The 21960-nt window shown below is 51.3% G+C and overlaps 1 protein-coding gene across 1 annotated transcript in view; it reads right to left on the minus strand.

Annotated features, from left to right (window-relative positions):
- VDR (vitamin D receptor) overlaps positions 1-21960 on the minus strand; it is a 43421-nt gene that overhangs the window by 15836 nt on the left and 5625 nt on the right. Inside the window, exons 2-3 of the mRNA XM_059402979.1 lie at positions 16625-16772; positions 5858-5988 (exon numbers count right to left, since the gene is read on the minus strand). Of these exons, the coding sequence (XP_059258962.1) occupies positions 5858-5988; positions 16625-16770 (277 nt within the window). The 5' untranslated portion in view covers positions 16771-16772. The remainder of the gene's footprint in view (positions 1-5857; positions 5989-16624; positions 16773-21960) is intronic.

Raw genomic sequence — 21960 nt, forward strand, 5'->3', positions numbered from 1 at the left:
CCACAGAACTGGGGAGTTTCACAAGAGCAGGGAAAGTAACCAGAACCCCAGGGTGGGTGGGTTCCCGGCTTCAAGAGCGTCCCACTGGCCCAGACCTCTCGGGGAGGGAGGGGGAGAAGGAAATAAGCTGGTGGGAGGGGAGGGAGAGCCTGTGGAGTGTGGGTGGGTGGAAGTGGGCAACCAGAGCCTAGTTACAGCAGGAAGGGAAGCTTGTGGCAAAGGAAGGCGTGTTCCCTCCACAGCTGAGGAAGCCATACGAAGAGAAGGACTGGAGGAGACCACGCCCAGGTGACTGACTCACCTGCCCCAAGAGCTGCCAACCCTCTCCCACGGTGGGTGTTTGCTCAGACCCCACGAGGTCAAGTGAGGTGGAAGAGGAAGGAGCAGGGAGCATTGCATTCAAGGCAGGGTATGAAGCCTAGCCGGGGGAATCCAAGATTAGGTGTCTGGTCTTTCCTGCTCACCTGAGGGTGGATGTAGGGGGTGCTGGGGCTGGAGTGGGGGGGAGGGGTTAAGGGGGGTGCTCTGCTAGTCATGTCACAGGCATCCTGGACATGCTTCTCGGCTTGACTGGGCTTTGATAATCTCTTGGGATTCTAAGATGTCACTCTCCTGCTCAGAAACTTTTTCTGGATCCTTCCTGCTCACCATGGTCCAAATTAAAGTCAAGATGCTCCATGATTTTACTTCTTCCTAACTCTCCAACCCCCTTGCCCCCTGCCTCTGGACGCAGCTTCTGCTCCGGTCATGTTGAGACTGCTGGCCTGCAGACACAACCCGCTCAGTTCTGTCACTGCTCTTCCACTCATGCCGGCTGCCTGTCCAGCTGGGTCTTCTCTCCCCCATAGCTGCACAAGTCCTATCCGTTCTCCAGCATCCAGCCTTCAGCCCTCTCTCACCATGAAGCCTTTCTGGATTGTCCCAATCGGCACTGAGCTTTCATTTCTTATTTCTGTGGTATGTCTACTGTTTCCCACACACATTGGCACCCAACTGTCTTCCACTCTGTAATAGTTATGGTTAGTACAGCCTCCAGTAAATGGCCGGATGGAGAGAACCTGAGATGTTCAAGATCTCCTTCACTAGAACGGGAGGCTACCTGGGTTTCCCTCCTATGGAAGGGAGCCAGTGAGCCCAGCAAAGCCTCCTGGCCATGGTGTTTGCTCAGTAGGCTGAGAGATTGGACACCCAAGACATCTATAATGATTATACCTACTGTGTGCTAGTCATGGTCCTTTGCACAGGAAATGATAGTGAGAAGTACGCACTAACACTGTGTATGTGTCCTACCATGTCGGGATGGCACATGGCAAATGCCAGCCAGCCCACCAGATAACTGAGCCCGGCTCACCTTTTCAGTTTAATTATTGTGACTGAAATATTTTCAAGACAGCATACCTTGTAACAGAACACCTAAAACATGCAACCTTTACTTATCGTTTGGAACAATTACTGGACTTTGCAGGAGCGAGGTTATGACCTCAGGACTGAACAGGGCTGTGTCCTTGCACTGTGACTCGGCCTGCTATGATTCAGAGTTCTTGTGCTACGTCTCATCGCTTTCAATCTCCCCCTCTCTGGTAAGCTCCGTGTTGTCTCTTCTTGGTTCCTGCCTGCCTCTGGGGATGGGGTGCTTTTCTTCCTCTTAACTGTTAATTTCTAGTCTGTTGGGGAGCTGGAAATCATGGTAATTAAGTTTTAGGTAAGAAAAAAGATCTGTTATTAAAAATGGATAAAAAATAAAGAATTTTTTAGGTACTGGGCACTACGTTAAATGCTTCTTAAATATCAACTCACAGATTTAGTTCTCGTAACAACCTCTTCGGGCAAGAGCTAGTATTCCCATTTTGCAGATAAGAGACCCCCAGGCCCAGAGGCTAGGTACTTTGCTCAAAGTCACACAGCTAACACGTGGTGAGGCTGTACTCAGGCCTGGGTAATACAGTTCTAGAGTTCATGGTTGTAACTACTGCCCCATAGCTCCTCTGATTGTAATTGGCTATGACTGCTCCATAGGACTCTTGTCCTTAGCCATGGAACACACAAAATGTTCCAATCCATCTGAGGAGTATGAAAAAATAAATAAAGTAGCTAAGTTTGTAAATGATTTACTCTAAAAGGACAAAGTTAAGAAGATTCAAGGTTAACCTTATGACATTGTTCCTCCCAATTACTGTATCAAACGGTGACTGACATACGGTGTCCAGCATTAGAGAAAAAAGTGCTGAGATCTGGCATCTTCTACCAGGGCTACCAATCCACACCCCCCTTCTCCAGGCAACAGTGTCTGGAGACAGGGTAAGTCATCAGGTTATTACATGTGCAGATGACGTGATTTAGGAAGGAAGTCTTTATTTAAAAGGGGTTACTAATTTCATAGGAAATTTTTAAAAAATCATTTTCTCAACAAATAGCTACTGAAAATGCCATTACTATCATGTAGGAGGGCACATGTTTTGGAGTTGAAAGCCATTGAAAAAGAGCAAACAGGTTCTGAAAGGGCATTTGATGGGCTCTCCAAGGAATAAGACACATGAGCTGTGTCCTTGGGACTTGGGAAACCTGTATGGCAGCTTAGTAGCTTCTCTGTCTTCCTTTTAGGCTCCCTGCTGAGTGCTAACATGGCTTTGCATACATTTATTCCCATGCAAGATGTTCCCCGCTTCATGGTTGCCTTAGGAGGTCAAGATCTGAAAGCATGAACAAAAAAAACACCTCAAGTTGCCCCTGGTGGCCCAAGGACAACATTAAAGAAGACAATATAATGTCTTTCCCAATGAATAACACAGGCAATATCAAATTTGGGAGATCTTCCTGACCCATAGACCAGTGGGAGATGCAGAGGTACAAGGAAGCAAAATGGGGAGCTACTGCTCAGTCATTCAACTTATATTTACTGAGCACCTGTGCCATGCCAGGTATTGTACTAACACAGGGTAGAAAAGACACACATCTGTAAAAACATCAAACAAATTCACATAAAGGTGTTTTTGTGCAGGACAGGCCAACAAGAAGCAAGAATCCAACCACGAAAGTTCTTGGGCGCCACGCACAAGGTCAAGTCAACTAGGACTTGAAGAGAAAGAAAGGGGAACAGTCTCTTGAGCCCATCCCTAAGGGACCAGGCAGTGCCTGAAGGAACTCTGGACCACTGAGTGTGCCTGGTGGGCTGCACTAGGGTGGGGTCCCCAGGCCTGGCATCTGGAAGCAAACAGACCTAGGTAAGAAGGCCGCTACCATACCATCTTATTACTCAAAGGTACGAAATCAGAATTCCTCTGAGCTTCCCCAGCTACAAAAAACAAAAACAAAAAACAAACAAAAAAAACCCCACAAAAAAACAAACACACACAACAAAAAAACTACAGAAGTATTCACCTATTTAGGGATTCTTGGGAGAATTTAATAAGAAAGCACCGTGTTTGATGCAGGTAGGTGCTCCATAAACATTTGTTCCCACACCCATCCCTTTCCCCTTCCTGAGTTCCCTTTAGGGAAGGGCCCCCTCTCTGCTTCTCCAGAAGGGACCCTATGTTTGCAGTGCCTTCAGAGGGAGCCCTGGGCTGTCCTGTGGTTTTACAAATGTTGACACAAAATTATCTCTGGGAGGTTGAGCCTTAAGGCAGCCTAAGCCCACATGATAAATGAGTAGCTCTCCTCGGGTTCTGAGCTGGGAGCTCCAGGCTCAGACCACTGTAATGGACTTCTCTCAGCTGGGCTGACTTGAGGCTGAGAACTATAGCTCTTCCTGAAGGACCTTCCCCTGGAGTAGTGGAGAGAACAAGACTAGCAGGGCTCAACTTCTTTCAACGGGAGCTCTGCGGCCCAGGCTCCAAGAACTCAGCTCTTGCAGCCCCAGGGCTACCTCACCACAGCTCCCCGAGGGCATCCCGGGAGTGGGGAACAGGGGGCTGCACTGGGCATGCAGCAGGGTGGGGTGCAGGGCTCTGTTGGGGAGGACTGGGCCTGGGTTTGTGGTGGCTGAAGCACAAAGCCGTTAAGGTTTGGGGTGGGCACCCACTTCCGGATTGCTGGCCCCCATCACCACATGGTGTTCCTAGGGGTACCCTGATGCTCCCAAGACCTGTTCATCACCGTGGATGCAGTGCTGTCTTTGGGGACCAGAGGAGATCTAGAAGCAGACATGGAGACTTGCTTTCTGACTCCGATCCTGGTATTTTTACCTTTCTGAGTCTCAGATGATTTCTAAGTGTTCTTCCTATTCGAAGTTGATCAGACATCTCCTTCTTCCCAAGACATAGGAGAAGAGTGTCGGTGGCATCAGTGAGGCTGGTCCCACACAGAACCTCTGGGGCAGAGTCTGACTTTGAATCCCAGCGGTAGAACTGTGCTATTCTTGGCTGGCAGAGCCTCAGAGCCAGACTCCCTGCCCCGCGGGGGTTATGTGTCCCTTGGGGGCAGGGGCAGGGGCTGTGTTCACTGTATTTTGTTTGTGTCCACACCAGTGCCTCGCACAGAGCAGGCCGCCCTAAGCCAGTGTGTGAGAAACCCCATGAGGCACTCAGTCTGGCCTCCTCTGTTCCAGGATAAACACAGAAGTCGGGCGGGGCAGGGGACGGTGCTAGGAGAGATCAGCATGTCCAGGCCTGCACACTCCTGTGGGGGCGAGGAGGAACAACAGCCTGGAAACTTCAAGGCCTGCCAGGGTTGACTGGGGAGCCGGGAGCAGAAATGAAGGACTGTGACCCACCAAGGGGGGAGCCTGTCAAGACCCAAGCAGGAGGCCCCCCCCCCAACCATGAGGGTCTCCAGTCTGTCTCTGTTCCCCAACAAAAGAGAATTTTTTTTCCTGTCAAGGAAGAAGTGTTCCACCCCGAAGCCCTGTCCTGGGACTCTTCCTCGTAACTGCCTCCCTCACCCTCTAAAACAATAACCTCATAGCCAGAAGGGCCTCCAGGCATGCCTGCATCTGAGCATCCCTCCCTAGCCTCCTCAGGTCCGTAGCTTAACTTGTCCCATGGCCGAGGAGGTGAGAAGCATGCAGACAGCAGACAGGGGTGAGCAAGAGGCAGAGCTGGACAGAAGGTGCGGAGGACACCTGTGTCCGGGCCAGCCCAGGGTACTGGTCTATAGCCCGGGGAAGGCTGGTCTAGCCACTCCCGGGGTCTGCTGAATTCAATGGCTATTCTGGCTACCAAGTAACCAGAGCTCAGATGCAGTTGTTTTTAACCCGAGGGTTAGAACAAGTCAGTCTGCCATTGGTCCTTTCCTCCAATCCTGGAGCTGGACAGGGAGTCCTGCAGACTCACCCTTCTCTCTCCCTCTGGATGCCGAGGGCCATCCCAGAGTCTGGTGCTTCCCTCACAGAGTCTCTCCCCCTGGTCTCCCCAGATCTGCTCCTGGGGCCAGAGTGGCCCAAAGGCTGGGGTGGGGAGGGACCTGGATGCCAGCCAGGCTCTGAGCGCATCTTCTCCCCCAAACTCCTGCCCCTCCCCAACTTCAGCAGTCCACTCTCCCGAAGTCCAAACAACCCTGGGTCCTTGAGCCTCATCTTTTCCCTGAAGGTCCAGGAATAGGGAGGTGAGAACAGTGATCTGTCTTGGAGGAGCGCTGATCTGGGGGCTTACGAAGGCCGTGCCCTGCCTCTCCCTTCTCAGAGGCACCCCCATGGGATGGGGCCTTCCCAGAACTCTGAGACACAGATCCAACTGAGGTTTGTAGGACCCCCCTTGGGGCCTCTGGCCCTGTTGTTCTGGCCGCAGGGCCCAGCTCCAGGCCCCGTGTGCCAACAGCCCCAGGGGAACAGTACGGACACCTCTCGGGCCAAACCTGCCTAAAGAGCAGCTCCCATCATCCCCTTCCAGTGCCACCCCCTGCCTTGGCCCCGGGTACTCACACTCCTTCATCATGCCGATGTCCACACAGCGCTTGAGCCGGCAGGCCTGGCAGTGGCGGCGGTTGTCCTTGGTGATGCGACAGTCCCCGTTAAAGGGACAGGTGAACAGCGCCTTCCGCTTCATGCTCCGCCTGCCCGGGGAGAGAGCACATGCCACCTCTGGGTCACACCCCTCCCAGCCCCTGCCCTGGCTGCCTGCAGGGGCTGTGACAACTGAGACTGCCCACAAGCTCCGCCCCCCCAATCTCCATGTTACCCACAGAGGATCTGGGGCCCAGTCCTGGCCACTCTCAGTGCCTACCCCTCCCCTCCCCCACACCTCGCCTCCTTCTTTCACTCCCTACTCTGCTCCCATCATTGCTCTGATTTACTTTATTTTTTTAATGTTTGAAAAGATTTGTTTATTTTCACTTTCATATTTTTTTTTAAAGTGAGCTCTACACCCAACGTGAGGCTTGGATTCATGCCCCTGAGATCAAGAGTCGTCTGCTCTACCAACGGGTCAGGCTGGCCCCCCAATTTACTCTTATGGTCCTCTACTTCCCACTTTTTTTTTTTTTTAAATTACACAGGAAATACATGAGTGAATTAGCCTAGCGACATTTTTGAACTACTAAAATCTGCAGAGTAGCCCTCTCTGCTTATAGTCAGCCATTATGGGAGGTGAGGACGCTGGGGACAGCTTTAAGTCATCCAGAGTTTGGAGATCTCGGACTAGAGCAGGCCTGGTCCAGAGACAGACACTTGCGCAGGTGTGCGGAGAAGGAAGAAAGGCACCAAACCATAGCTCGAGGTAGCCAGATCACATGCTCAGAGATAAAAGGCCAGATGAGTGTGCGGGAGCCCTGAGGTCTGGCCTGGACTTTCTGAAAGGCAGAGGGAGCAAGGGTTCTGCCAGGACAGAAACCTGCCAAAGGTTCTTAGCTTAGGAAGCCAGGACCCCTGAGCCCCCTGTTCTTCTATGTAGTGGGGTGTACACACGTGTGTGTCCATGCATGTGTGCGTAAGCTTGAGGGTTCATTTTCCTAATTCTGGCTTTCTGCTGCCAGCCACACCACATGGCACTTTCAGGAGGCTACATCATCTATGTCCTTGGGGTTCCTCATACGGTTCCCAGCCCCAGTAGGGGCAGGCCCTTTTTTTTGTTGTTGTTGTTGTTTGTTTTTTGTTTTGTTTTGTTTATTTGTTTGGGATTTTGCCCTGGGACAGGTGACAGGATTTAGCTAGAGAAAGATGGTGGCAGAATCACTTTCTCTGGGACCAGCAGCATCTTCCAAGGAGATGCTCAAACCTTATGAACAAAGGCCTGGCTCCAACCATTTCCCTCTCTCAGAAATGAGCTGGTCACACACTAGTTATGCTTCTTGGTAAAAAAAAAAAAATGACTCACTGTTCACATTCACTAGAAGATAAATGGGGTTTAGGACAAACATTCTCATCAGTCAACATGGACAGAGAGGACCCATGGGATGGAGGAGAAGAGAACACAGAAAGGGCCTGCCAGTAGTCACAGGTAACCAGACTCCAAGATTAGAAGATCCCAGAGACTATTGGTGTACCTCCTCTTTTTATAGGTGAGAGCCCTGAGGGGAAGAAACTTATCAGTGAGGGGAGTCAGCAAGAAGTGAAGGCTCCCCAGTTGGCTGTTAGAGACGTGAGGCTCGGCTTTTGGCTCCTGGGATTGAACACACAGCTCTCATTCCTAGAAACTCAAGGTGCTCAATGAAGTGGAGCCTACAGGCAAACAGCTCCAGGCAGCTGGCCCTTGAGAACAACTCGAGACCAAGGATGATAGGTGGTCTACAAGGTAGTTGCCCTTAGCTTTGGCCCCCACTTGGCCCTCTCCTGACCCAAGAGGGCCCCCAGTAGACCAGGCTGCAAGGGGAGGTGGAACCACACGAGGCTATGGGGGTCAACTCCAGCCCACCAATGGCCACACCCACTCTGTGGTGACTACCCAGGGAGAGATCACATACCAGGCTTTTGGAAACAGAAAGCCTTTCTCCTTGAGTCTCCATCCTTCTCCGGTAGCTTTACAGAGGGACAGGCAAATGTGGAAGCACCTTAGCTACCTGAAATGAGCTACTACATCACCAGAGGACATGAGATTCATTCACCCCTTTACTCCTTCTCCTCCTTCCCACTCATGGTTCCTGAGGCTCCGCCTGTTACCACAAATGTTCAGTCCCCAGGATGCCCGTAGTTCTCTAAACTTACTTAAGGGCCAGAAGTTTCTAATTCAGAGTGAACTCTCATTTCCTTTTTTTTTTTTTTAAACAACCAGGCACTTTGCCCAGGAGCTGAGGGTCTGCTCTCTCCCACCCACTGTCTTGTCTGGCTCACAGCTCTTCCTATTAATTCTCTAGGGCTTGGGGCACCACAAGGAACATATCATACATGTGGCACCTCCAAACACATGAGCCAAAGCCCCTCCCCAGCCCTGTACTGGGGGCTGAGAGCTTCTGAGCCCCCCAGGTGGGAGGCAGCCCCATGCCCCCCAGGGACCTATCCCTCCTTCCTTGGGCTCTAGGACACCTGCCTCTGACTCTCAGTGGGGGCACACGCGCAGCTGCAAGGAGGCTCAGGAGGCTGTGGCACTATCATCTTTCTTTGATCTTCCTCACTATAAATCTGAAGCCCACCCCAGGCTTCCACACACAGGAGTGCTGGAGATAGCCACGCAGCCCAGCTCTGCTGGACAGTAGGCGTGGATTCTGACGAGGTTGTGTAGGAATCCAAAAATATGCAGAGCTGGCTTCAAAGAAAATACTAGGCAGGAAAACCCTAATGTCCTTGCTTCCAGCTTTGTAGTTAGAGTAGAAAGCTCATGAATACTGAGAAGCAAAGTGGGAGGAGGAGGAGGAGGGGGAGGAAAAGGAAGGAAGGGAGGGAGGGAAGAAAGAAAATGTTAAAAGTCCTTCCGCGGGTGCCTGGGTGGCTCAGTGGGTTAAAGCCTCTGCCTTCGGCTCAGGTCATGATCTCAGGGTCCTGGGATCGAGTCCCGCATCGGGCTCTCTGCTCAGCAGGGAGCCTGCTTCCCTCCCTCTCTCTCTCACTGCCTGCCTCTCTGCCTACTTGTGATCTCTGTATGTCAAATAAACAACAACAAAAAAAATCTTAAAAAAAAAAAAGTCCTTCCAGCCAAGGCACAATTATCCCACCACAAGGCTCACACCTGTGCTTTTCAACCTTTGCCATACTTTATCCCAAAGAACACCGACTTTGTCCCATGTCTTCACAGTATTTGAGTGATGTAGAAAGTAGCCTATAAATTTATAGAGTTCTTGAACTATTATTATGAAAAATTATACTAAGCAGCTCTTCCCTGACTCCTCTTGAATACAGAATCAGAGACCAGACCCTAGAATTGTAGCCAGGAAGATGGAGGGTAGCCATCACAAAGAACTGTCACACTCTGGAGTGTCCATCAGTGTTCAGGGAGGGAATGCTCCCTCTCCAGCTCCAACAGGGAGACTGAGGTCATCCCTACCTCCAAACCGGCTTTCAGGTGTGTCCAGCCCAGCACAGTTGCCAGGGCTGTGGGTCTCTCAGGCTCTGGGGCCTGGTTCTTCCCAACTCTCCTGCCTGCTAAGGGCATTTCCGCACATGTGGCTGACATCTAGCCTCTGCTTGCAAGGAGTCGGGCAGCCAGACCAGTCAGCCCTGGCTCTGTGCTTTGTCCCGAAGATCCACTCCCTGTCCTGCCTCCCTCCCCATGCTAATTGCTTGTGAGCTTCTTTGGTTTTGAGAAACAAGAGCTTCGAGTTTCCATGGGAGCCCATTGCCTTAGCTGCTCTTTGAGCCTGGACCCTGTCATCCTCTGGGTGGTTGGCAATTATACCCCAGCTCAGGAAGGAGGGGTTGGGGTGGTGCCACCGGGCTAAATATAGACAGTTTCTAGAAAGTCAGGGGTGAGAGAGGACATTGACCAATTCATCAAAACATGACAGACAAGCTGTTCACAGAAGCATGAAGTGCCTGAGGCCAGGGACTTAGGCCTGGGACCGTAGGGTCCTTCTTGGTTCGGTGGCCCCATCACCAGAGACCCACCCTGAAAAACCCCAGCCTGGGGCCAAGCGACAGCTCTGGCTTTGTCTCCACTGCAACCCTGAGTATCATAGAAATCTCAGAGCCTGGACGGGATCTAGGAGCCTGGTGGAGCTCCCATTGGAAAGACCAACAAGGTCGGGACCCATAGGGTACCTTTGTATGTGGCAGCATCAAGGGCTTCTCGGAAAAGCCAACTCTACAGAAAGCTGGTTAACACCGTGGCAAAGAGCACGAGCCCCCTTTCTGGACAGCAATTGGGTCATATTCACCGACATATAAAAGGCACAGAGCTTTTAACGCAGTGAACCTACTTCCAGGCATTCATCCTGTGAGTCAATCAGCCCATGGGCCCAAAGACATGTGCATAAAGGTGGTCGTGGCAGCACTGTATGGAGAACTGGTCCCTTACAGTACAGTAACTCCATATGAAATGACAGGGCAGCAGGAAGGGTGGAGGAAGAATGTGGCCGTGGGGACTAGCTTGAGGACGTGTTCTGGAGTAGCTCAAAGCAAGAGGCAGAAGAGTGAGGATAGTATACTCCTACCTTCCTGTGCACACGTGTGTGTGCATGCACACACACCCATGCTCTGATATCAAGAATTTGGAAGCAAACGCAATGAGTTGGTCACGGTGACAGCTTCCAGAGGAGGTAGGGATGTGAGAGTTGAGTAGAGAAGACCTACTTTTTACTGAGATGTCCTTTTGAACTATTGGCTGCTGCTACTTTTTTTTTTTTTTTTTTTTTAACCATATACAGGGTTGATTTACACACACATTCCAGGTTCCATGACAGAGGAGAGAAAAGGCTGTCTGTTCTCAGATATAGACAGTGCAGAAGGATGAGGATAACGACGAGCACTTGCTGAGGGCCTTCTCTGCTCGGATTCCGTGCGTTACCACCAATGTTCTCACCAGCCTTGCAGGATGGACTCTGTCCCTATGCTACAGGTAGGAGAAGAAGGCAGTGGGAAGTTAGACCTCCCACTTCATGTCCCACAGCTAATAAGTGTGAAAGTGGGATCAGAATCGAGATCTGTTTGATTCCAAGGCTTCCCTAATACGGTCCCTAATTCCCTAATTCTTCCCTACTACGGTCCTCATCATGAATGTACCCTATTTCAATCCAAGCCAGAGCAGCAGTCCATATATACCGCTAAAGTCCAGGGGCACCTGGGGGTCTCAGCCAGTTAAGCATCTGCCTTCAGCTCAGGTCATGGTCCCAGGATCCTAGGATGGAGCCCGGCTCTCTCTGCTCTCTGCTCAGTGGGGAGTCTGCTTCTCTCTCTCCCTCTGCCCCCACCCCTGAGCTTGTGCTCTCTTTCTCACTTATCTCTCTCTCAAGTAAACTAAAAAAAAAGAAGAAGTCCAAGAGCAGGCAGCAGAGGTTGTTTGAAGGTCTCCTCTAGGACAAAACCACTGGGATAGAAGTAGTCCCTGCAAAGGGCAGGTTGGAAGTGTGGGTCACCTCTGGCGCCATAGCACAGAGAGGACCCCCCACGTGTGTTGAGAGTGACTCCATGCCAATGAGCCTTGATCCAAGTGCTGAGCTACCAAAGACAGACAAGATCTCCTTCACACGCTTGCCACTGCCTTTCTTGACAACTCCAGAGATACTTCCTCTCTAAATATTCTGACCTCCTCTACCCAAGCTTCCAAAACAACTCTTGCCTGGTCCATAGATCACCTTCCTTGTTTTATTTCATTCACAGTCTGGAGCCACCGTGGAAGAGGGCCAGCCGCCAAGCCGAACTGGACAAAGTTTTCTCCAGCAACACTCACTTTGTGGTGACTCATTTACTTGTGCCCATAGAATGCCCTAGGCAGCTGCTCCTCTCTCCTCTTTGTTTCCTCCAGTGCCTGTGAGCACTTGAGTTTTAAGTCCCTGGACCTCTGCCCCATTTCTCTGCTCACTTTCACATCACGGCTCCCGTGGTATCCGCTGGGGGGGGGCTTTCCTGGAAGCCAGAACACTCCTCGTGTTCCCAGATCCTTACCAGCCTGCCTTTTGACCCTGCACTCCACAAGACTCATAACAAACACGGTCCCTGAGAACCTTGGGCCCACCGAACAAGAAGGCATTTCTCCACACTGTATTTGTTAGCTCGGCACTGGTCGTGAGGCGTCTGGATTAAGAAAGTATCAACAGGTAAGAAAAAGGCAAGAAGGAGAGGCAAATAGTGATCTGTTTCTCAACCCTGCTTTCCAGGACCACTTCTTAAATTTCACTGTCCTCTTCAATCTCCTCATCAAAGGAGTCTCTCTGATTTTCTTCTCTGTCCTTCACACCTTTCCCTTCATAGTAGAGCCTGGACGTAGGCAGCCATCCATGCCCAGAGATTCGTTCACCTCCTTGATCACCCACCTTCTACTCTGTAGTAGAGCTACGTATTTTCCCTCTGTGGCCCTTCTGTCTGCTCCGGTGTTAACATAACGGAGACACATAACCTCTTAGAAGCCTGCCTATGCCAACACTTTATTCACCCTGGAAATACCCTTTTTCCCGGAGGATGTCCACACATTCCAGGGAGCAGGAAGCAAAAGCAGCATGAAATAACTTGTAGGAGGAACGGCCAGAGATGGTCTCTAATTCTTGACCAACGATCAATAGAACTGTGCTCACTGTCCAACCTTCATAATCCTATTTTAGTTTGAATATGAGTTTTGGACCTGCTAGGATGACCACAGCTAGCTCCTAGAGCAGGTTAGTTTGACTATCTTGGAAGTCACACCAAACGCTGGATGGTCAAATGGGATTACCGGTCCCCAGTGCTTAGAGAATCGTCAGTGACCCAGCACTGAAGGGATGCTCTTTGAGAATGACCGTGAAAGGGCAGGATGAACTCCCGAGAGCAAGGACCGGTTGCGCTTATCTTTGTCTTCCTAAGGATGCAGAGCCGGACACAGAGAAGGCACCCCCACTGGTAGAAACTTTTCTTCCTGGGATCAGGATTTTGCAAACAGACATAAGTGACAAGAGGGTTCTATTTGAACTAGACTAAGATGGCAAAACACCGAATTTGGATGAAGCAAAGGAGAAGCAGGCAAAGGGGGGAGAAAAGAGGAGCAATTATGTATAGTTAGTTGATTCTTATTGGCAGCAGTTACATTCTGCTAAGTCCAGTGAAGGCTGAATCAACACACACTGAACCATTGTTCCTAGGGTTAGCCTGCAGCAAGCCTCTGATCACAATGTTTTCATCAATCTATCAATACATCACCTTGTTTCATGTGTGCTTTCTATTTAAAGACACCTTACTTAGTATATATTGTTGATTCATTAACACTGAACTCGGCCAACAACACTATAGCTCATGTCTGAACGAAGCTTCTTGAACACAGATTTCTCTATAAGGCACGTCAAAGCTTTCTTGTGCTTAGGGACACTTAACAGCACTTTGGCGTTGTGCTAAGGGCCATCTCAAACAGTGAGAAAGAGCCCCCAAATGCAAAAACCCTGGCGCTAGACAACCCACCAAAGGACACTTTTTTTTGTAGCTGAAACAAGAAGGCAGAGCATCACCTCTTTCCTCCGTGGCTGGGAACGTGTGCCTCGGGGGACTTGTCTTTTTCACCACTCAACACGCCCAGAAAGGACCATGAAAATTCTGGAAGTACAGATGTGGGGATCACAAGGAAATTTCAACTGGTGGGCAAGTTTGTAAATCAGAACCCACGAATAATGAAGACCGACCATCAGGGTATGCCTATGTTTATCAAACAAAATCAAGACAAACAATAAGAGATGTTGGCTCTTCGGAGAGCATGGCCTGGCCCAGTCTTCAAGGCAGGGAAGGTAAAGATAGAAGACAGACCAGGACAGGGTAATGAGACAAAAGCAGCAAGCTGCCCATAATACCAGTACTTTCATTCAGGGGTTGTTGGAGGGAGGGGCCAAGGGTGGAGGACAGCAGCTTAATGTGTGCATGGGTGTCAGAGCCCCCGGTGGTGACGTGGATATGCAAACACACCGTCCCTGTCCATTTGGCCATCTCCCACACCTGGCCCTTGGCATGATGAGACCTGTCCTCCCTCCACCCAGATCCTAATTCAGCCCTGTCTTGAGGATTTGGAGCCTAACTGTGTATCCGAGGGCAGGAAGCCTGGGTGCTCGGGGCTGGAGACACTCTAGTGAGGAACTGACCTCCAGTGTGTCCTGACCTCATAAGCAGCCACCTGAGAGTCTCAGCTCCCAGAGCTGACCCCCAGGGATAGGTGGCCTAGAAATAGGGGCTTGGGGGGCAGATGTCTATGGATTCACCAAACAGCCCCAAGAACTGTGGAAGACCTTGGGTGGCAGATGGGTGACTTATGACCTTTGGTGAGAGTCCCCACATTGCCAGCTCTTAGCCCAGTGCCTTGGTCATAAATGCTCATTCAAATGTGGGCAGCGAGTGTATGAATGAAAAAACAAAAGGAGGGTAGATGGCTGGAGAGACCTGTGTTTCTTTTATTAAGACAGTGTTCCATGAAGGACATTAAGTATTGACCTATCAGGCTCAAAAATAATATATTATACTTTACGTCTTTTTAAAACAAATTATTTATTTATTTGAGAGAGAGAGAGAGAGACAGAGAGAAGAAGCAGGGGGAAGAGGGAGGAAGAGATTCTTAGGCAGACTCTGTGCTGAGCGTTGAGCCTAACACGGGGCTTGATCTCATGACCCTGAGACCATGACCTAAGATCACAATCCTGAGATCAGGATCTAAGCCAAAACCAAGAGTCGCTCACCTAATTGACTGTGCCACCCAGGCACCCTTATACTTTATGTCTTTTATTTTATTTTTTTTCAAGATTTTGTATGTTTTTTGACAGAGAGAGACACAGCAAGAGAGGGAATACAAGCAGAGACAAAGGGAAAGGGAGAAGCAGGCTCCTGGCTGAACAAGGAGCCTGAAACGGGGATGATCCCAGGACCCCGTGATCATGACCCAAGCAGAAAGCAGACACCTAATGATTGAACCACTTTATGCCTCTTTTTTTTTAATTTTTTTTTTTTTTTTTTTTTTTTTATTTATCAGAGAGAGAGGGGGGGAGAGAGTGAGCACAGGCAGAAAGAATGGCAGGCAGAGGCAGAGGGAGAAGCAGGCTCCCTGCTGAGCAAGGAGCCCGATGTGGGACTCGATCCCAGGACGCTGGGATCATGACCTGAGCCGAAGGCAGCTGCTTAACCAACTGAGCCACCCAGGCGTCCCCCACTTTATGTCTCTTAAAGCACTTTCATGTGTTTCATCTCATCAACCCTCAGATTAACACTATGTATGGAACGGGTCAGATATACTCAGGCACTTAGTTGAGGTAACCGAAACAGAGAAGTCAGAAGATTGGAACCGGGACATGCAATGGCGCGGCCAGCTCCACAGCCCATGCACTTCTGCCTGCTCTTCTGATAGGAAGCAGCCCCAATGCGTGCCACCACTCTCCTTCTCCACGTGCAGGAGAGGGTCCAGGTGGCACCGGAGCTCTGGAAGGCCCCCCTGCAGAAGTGCAGAGGAATCAGAGACATGCCAACAGGACCTGGAGCCAGTGATGCTGCCCGTCTGGTTCCCCAAGCTGGGAGCAGCCTGCCAGGAAGCCAAGCGGGCAGCCCGTGCCAGGCCAAACAGTCAATTAGCACCCACAGAAACCCCACTGCCCAGCGAATGCTCAGGGCAATGAAACTCCAGGCCTGCTGGTTCCTGGGACAGAGGGCAGGTGAGTTGGGAGCTGTGTTCCCAGACGGCCCACGGGTCCTTGAGTTGGGGGTGGGGGGTGGGCAGGTACCATACAAGTCCCAGGCTCTGATTCACTCTGCCCTCAAAGCCACTGGGTGAGCCCTTCCGTTCAGAGAAACTAGGCCAACGTTGACATCCCCATTCTGGACTTGATTCACTCTTTCCTCTCTTAATGGCCAAAGGCCCTGTTCTCTTTATCTCTTTATTCACCTTCAATTAAGACTACTCCACAGAAGCTCTTTCTTTGATAGTTTCTTCCAGGCTTTTCTCCCTCTTGTTCTCTCTCCAATATATTCCAAATGCACATTTCTCCTGGTTCACAGACCTACGCTGCAATGCAACACTTTCCCATCCTGCCTTCCCGGCTTTCAATGGGAACACCCTTCGTCCAGCCTTTCCAGTACTTTCCCCATACTGTTGGCACTTGTGACACTGGGCTCACTAGAGGAGAGAAGAGACAGTTGGTAGAGAAACTGGCCCTGACTGAGTAGGAATGCTGGCACATTGCTGACATTGCCTGAGCTTTCCAACCTGGGACAGAGAGCCACGGGTGAAGACATGGGCACAGACCGAGAATGGAGATCCAGCCCAGGTGCAGTTCCCCTCGTTCTAAGGAATGGTTTGATTTGGATCAGAGGACGAGCTCTGAGGCCAAGTTCTGGGGCTTCCCTGAGGACAGGCCTGTGATCTTTAGTCTTTTAAGAGGCTTAGTCCCGAAGGACAGACACACGGGGTAGGGTAGAGGCCATGGGTCAAGAGAGTCATGGAAAGATGGGGACCTAGATAACAACCTCAGAAAAACCATTTCTGAGAGGGGCAGAGGACAGAGCTGAAGCTGAGGGGAGGGGAGGAAGGAGATATTTTCCCCAAGACCCCAGTACTTCCAGTGGCTTTAAGAACTGGCATGTTCAATGAGCACGGGAAGGAAGGAGACGTGGAAGAGGCAGGGGTTCTCTTCATGGGAGAGAAGCTTCTCCTTCCCCTTGCCCTTGGGGAGGACTCACCTGAAGAAGCCTTTGCAGCCTTCGCAGGTCATAGCGTTGAAGTGAAAGCCTGTGGCTCGGTCTCCGCACACCCCACAGATTCGGGGCACATTCCGGTCAAAGTCACCAGGGTCAGGCAAGGGAGCGCTGGCTGTCATGGCCTCCATCCCTGCAAAAGCAGCCATCAGGCCAAGGCCGGAGCTGGAGTCAGTGCCAAGGCTGCCTGGCATCCTTTATACCTCTACCCCCATCTGGAGGAAGCTCAGTGAGGCCAGGCGGCTCCCCAGGTCCCAGGCCTGAGCAGGACTTCTGGGGTGCCCTCATCTCATGGGTCTCCACACACGAGGCAGCTTCCCCTCCTGACTCTTTGTGGAACAGAAGCTCCCTTCCCCATGTTGGGAGTAAGAAGCCATTCACGGTATGGTTTGGGTACAGAGGACACACTTGCTGCCCACTAGGTGGGTTCGTTTGGGTGACGTGTTTAGTCTGTCTGCACGTGACAGACAGAAGCCTTCAGCCCCTCACCCTAGAAGGTGGGAGGAATGCAGGAAATCGATCACATGCCCGAATCAGACCCTCTTATTGCCATCCCGGCTCCTCCCCTCAACACGGCTCAGCCCTGACACGCCCGTGTCCCCATTGTCCTGGCACCAACGTAATCAAATCCTAATTCTTCTTCCTTTTTCCCCCCCCCGTTATAAATTTTACACCTTGATTTGAGCATCCTTCTGAATCATGTGAGTCACAGACAATTAACTGATTTTCAGTTTTCTGAGATGGCTTTCATAAATAGGCATTATCATCTTGAGATGGATTTCACACTTGAGAGAGGAAAGATAGAGGGAATAAAACTAATGGCTTTTGGAAACCCTTCTCAGGAAGCAGCTGACCTAACTCTTCCATTAGGCAAATTGAGCCCTCGGCTTCCCGCTCTCGGGCTCAGAGCTCCTCAGGTCTCCCCAAAAGGCTTCAGACCCTGCTACCTCCCACCTTTATCTGGGTCCTCACAAGAGCCACTGCAGGCTTAAGTGCCCCTTGGCCCCAGGGCAGGAAGGGCCCTCAGAGCAGAAGAAACTTGAGAGAGAAAGTCAGTTATGAGCCAGTGCCAAGTTCTCTTACCCTGAGGTCAGAGGGGTAGATTCTGGGGGGCCCTTGGGAGGCTCTGAGCTTCTTTCCAATGCAATCTCTGAGCCGGAGTTTGGCGTATCAAAGCCCTTCGAGTCTTATCCCATTTACTCTTCATATCACCCAGGACATAAATGCTATTAATCACTCGCTTTACAAATGAGGCCCAGAGGGATGCCTGGGTGGCTCAGTCGTTAAGCATCTGCCTTCGGCTCAGGTCATGATCCTGGGGTCCTGGGATCACGCCCCACATCGGGCTCCCTGCTCAGTGGGGAGCCTGCTTCTTCCAATTCCAATCCCCCTGCTCGTGTTCCCCCTCTCACTGTACCCCTCTCGGTCAAATAAATAAATAAGATCTTTAAAAACAAACAAAAAAAGGCAAATGAGGCCCAGAGAAGCCCAAAGCTTGGGGTATCTCTAGCAGCTATGATTAGAACAGGCCGAAAGCAAATATTTAAATTTTTTTTTTTAATTCCACGAAGAGCTTCAAACCAAAGGAAGAAAGTGAGATGGATAAGGATAGGGGTGGAGGGAACCCTGATTGCAGGCAGCTGTATATCCCCTACCTGTCTCAGCTTTTTTTCTCCTGGGAACCATACTGGGAACTAATACTGATGCCACTGCCCAGCCCTATCACAGCGAGATTGATACTTGTTAAACTGTAATGTTTATATATACACATGCAGAGAGAGACTGATATAGAGACTTAAAAAAAAAAAAAACAAAGGAATGATTAACAGATACCTTTGAGGGATTGTAATGGGGAAAAGCATGCAGAGGGCCTCTGTAGTAACTATATTCTATTTCTTTGAGGGGTAGGTATATGGTATCTTACTATTTTTATTATTATTATTAAAACACTATTTTATGTTTTATATGCCCGTCTGTGTATCTAAGACATTGCACAATTTTGAAACAATTACAAATAGAAGAAAAAGCGCCTGTGTGTTTGTCGACATTGTTCCTGTAGCCCACCCCACATCGAAACCAACTCCCCCGGGCTTCCGGGGAAGCCAGAAGCCAGTCCACACATCCAAGCCGTGGACAGGGATCCCAGAGGCCCAAAACCATCGTGGGGCAATAGGAGAAACTGTCTAGAATGCTTGTGGCTTAACCCCAGGTCAGCTGAGATGTTGCAACTCTCCGTCATTGTGATGTTGCTACAGAGTCTGTGTCATTCAGGCGACCAAACATCTGGTGGATTTGGTGGAAAAAAGAGAAATCAAATGTGGGTGTGGGGAGTGGGGAATACCAGTCAAATTGGCCTAACAAGGGCACATCATCACACGGGCTTCCTGGACATGCCATGATGCAGGAGATTTGGAAGAACAGGCTACCCCAGCATGGCAACAGGTCCTTCCTGCAACTTTGTGAGCTGCCACCTAGACATTGGGAATGATGCTGGCCAGGGGCTGGGGAGTCCTGACCCTGAGGCAGGCCACACAGAAGGCTGGACCCAGCAGCCAGAGGCCCACGAGAAACAGCACCATTTTAGGAGCACCAAGAGAAAACTCCGCCCTGTCTGGGGTTATTTGCTGCTACTAAGGAGCCAGGGCCCAGGACCAGAGTCCAGAGGTGGAAAAGGGGCCCAGGCATATACGGCCTGAGAGCTGGCAGTCCCAGGCATGGCAAGCAGACACTGTGCAGGCCAGGGTGACAGAGAAGAAACTGGAGCTGGGGAAGGAACGTTGCTATGCGGGACAGTCCCCTGGGGCCCTGGCCTAAGAGTCATCAGGCCCCTCCCTTCGGAGCCTCCACCCCTGCGCCTCCAGCGGGCTTTGGGTCTCCGCAGGGCTGCCGCGGGTGCTGCTGACACGGGACCTTCCCCGTGTGTGCCAACCCCGGGGTAGTATTCTCTTCCTTCCCTTGGCCCCCTCCTTCCCATGGCGAGCACCTGCGCCAGGAAGACAGAAGGCCAGTGAGGCGTTGGCTAGTGAGTATAACACCCACCCGAAGGAGCAGGGGACCAAGGAAGTTGAGCCTAGGGATGCCCTCTGTGAGGTCACAGATGCAGCCGACCAAAAGTACTCTGTGGTGACAAAAGGGAAATGCTTCATCTGCAGCTTACACTGACCTCATAGCCAGTCCTCCGGTGAGCCAAGTGAGCAGTGGTGAGGTTCTTTCCAGAGACTTTAGTCTCCAGATCAGGGGTGGAAAACGTGGCAGAGTGATTTGTTGGGCACTGGCGTGCCATGTCATCACTGGCAGGGCTGAGGGGTGGGAACCAGGAGGCAGCCAGGATGGGCCCTCCCTTGCAGCAGGGAGTAGCAAGAAGCAGCGGGGAAAGAGTAGGGGGACAGCAACCAGCACATGGTCCCTGCTGTTGGTGCTCCTGTTTCTTTCACAGCAGAGGATGTTGGGAGGGAGGAAAGGCTTTCTTTTCCTTTTTTTTTTTTTAAGATTTATTTATTTGAGACAGAGAGAGTGAGAATGAGCAGGAACAGAGGGGGAGGGGCAGAAGCAGAGCCCCCCCGCAACTAAACAGGGAGCCCCGAAGCAGAACTCAATTCCAGGCCACCTGAGCCAAAGGCAGATGCTTAACCCACTGAGCCACCCAGGATTCCCGGAAGGGCTTTTCTCTAAGGGAGCTTTGCTGCTTCCACGGCCCCCACCCCCAGATTTGAGGGATGCTTAGTGGGGAGCAGAGCCAGAGGGTGGCCTGGCGCATGGCTGATGCCTGGGAAAAGACCTCAGCCCAGGTAGTCCCGCCAAGACACCTCAGCGGGGCTGGGAGTGGTACAACAAAGACTGCTGCCCCAGGAGAGCCTCAAAGACAGGTGTTTGGGATGCTGGCCTGCAGACTGGGTGTAGGCGGGGCAAGTGCTGCAGGGGTTAAATATGGCAACTCATTGCTTTCAAACAGGATGTTTTCTGCCACTTTTAGCTCTTCCTGAGCAGTGCTCCACACCCCCCCACCCCCGGCCTCAGCAAAGGCTGAAGGTGGGCTGACTCCGGTGCCCAGAGTATGTGGCATGCTGGCTCATCAAGGGGGGGCTGTGGAATTTCACCCTTCCCGCTTCTACCCACACCCAGCCCTGCTGGTCTACCCACAGAGACAGACAGACCACACACACATGCATGCACACTCACACACTTCCTTCCCTGACGCCAGGAGGTGCCTGACCCTGAACCCTGGCAAAGGCCTTTAAGCCAATCCCCAGAGGGGGAAGGTCTGGAACCCCAGCTTTTGTTTCCCTGCCTCCCAAAGGCCTGACTAGGCAGGGCAGGGAAGAGCCCAAGGGGATTCCGAGATGTGGCTCCCAGGACCATCAGCCCACTGAGCCCACTCACTATCCCCTTGGGCACTGTCAGTTCCAAGGGAGTAGGCCCTGCTCCCCCAGGCCATGGGTGGGAGGAGGCATACCTGCTGGGGACACACACAATGTCACCTACTCCCAAACCAGGCTCTGCTTCGCTCTCCCTGCTTGTCCTGCCCAAGGTCCCCAGCTGACCACACACTTCTGGACACTACCCCATGGCCTTATCAATTTCCCAGGCTCCCTGTGTGGTGCTCAGGGGCTGAGGTGAAGGCTGAGTTGGTACAGAAAGGACCACCACTTTCCTGTCCTTGACCCCTAAGGTTTTTAAAAGTCAGACCTAAGATCCAGGTAGACTATTACTCTTGAGCTTAAAAAAAGAATATGTGGTGTATCTACTGTGTGCCAACCTGCCAGGCTCCATACTCACCATCCACACAAGCCTCATAACAGGCCTGGTTAGGTGGGGAGCTGTCCCATTTGACAGATGGCAAAGCCAAAGTCCAGAGCACTTCAGGTTAGCTGCCTAGGATGCCATGGCCAGCCAAGTGGTGGGGCCAGGGGCTGAACAAGAACTAGCTGAATGCAAGACCCAGATGCCTCCCCTGCTCCCGCTGACCTCCCCCTGCCCCCGACCCATTCCAGTGACAATCATCAGCGGAGACACCATATTCCGTACTGAGGTCTGCTCCAAGTTCTCCAGCACGCTCATTCATCTAAGCCTCACTACGATGACAGCAGGCAGACCCTGTGGCATGATCCCTAATTGAGCCACGGGAAAATGAAGGCACAGAGAAGTCGATTGTCTTCAGAGCCCAGATATGAATGTAGGCAGATGAGCCTCGAGTCCCACTCCATTGCCTTTCCTAAGGGATAGAACTCAGTCATTTCCCCAGCCCAAAGTCCTGCATGCCCTTCACTTCCACTAAGTCAGGAGCAGTGAAAAGAACGATCCCCAGGCCATGATGGAAGAAC

This window comes from Mustela nigripes, chromosome 6 (assembly GCF_022355385.1).
Source record: "Mustela nigripes isolate SB6536 chromosome 6, MUSNIG.SB6536, whole genome shotgun sequence".
NCBI classification, from domain to species: domain Eukaryota; kingdom Metazoa; phylum Chordata; class Mammalia; order Carnivora; family Mustelidae; genus Mustela; species Mustela nigripes.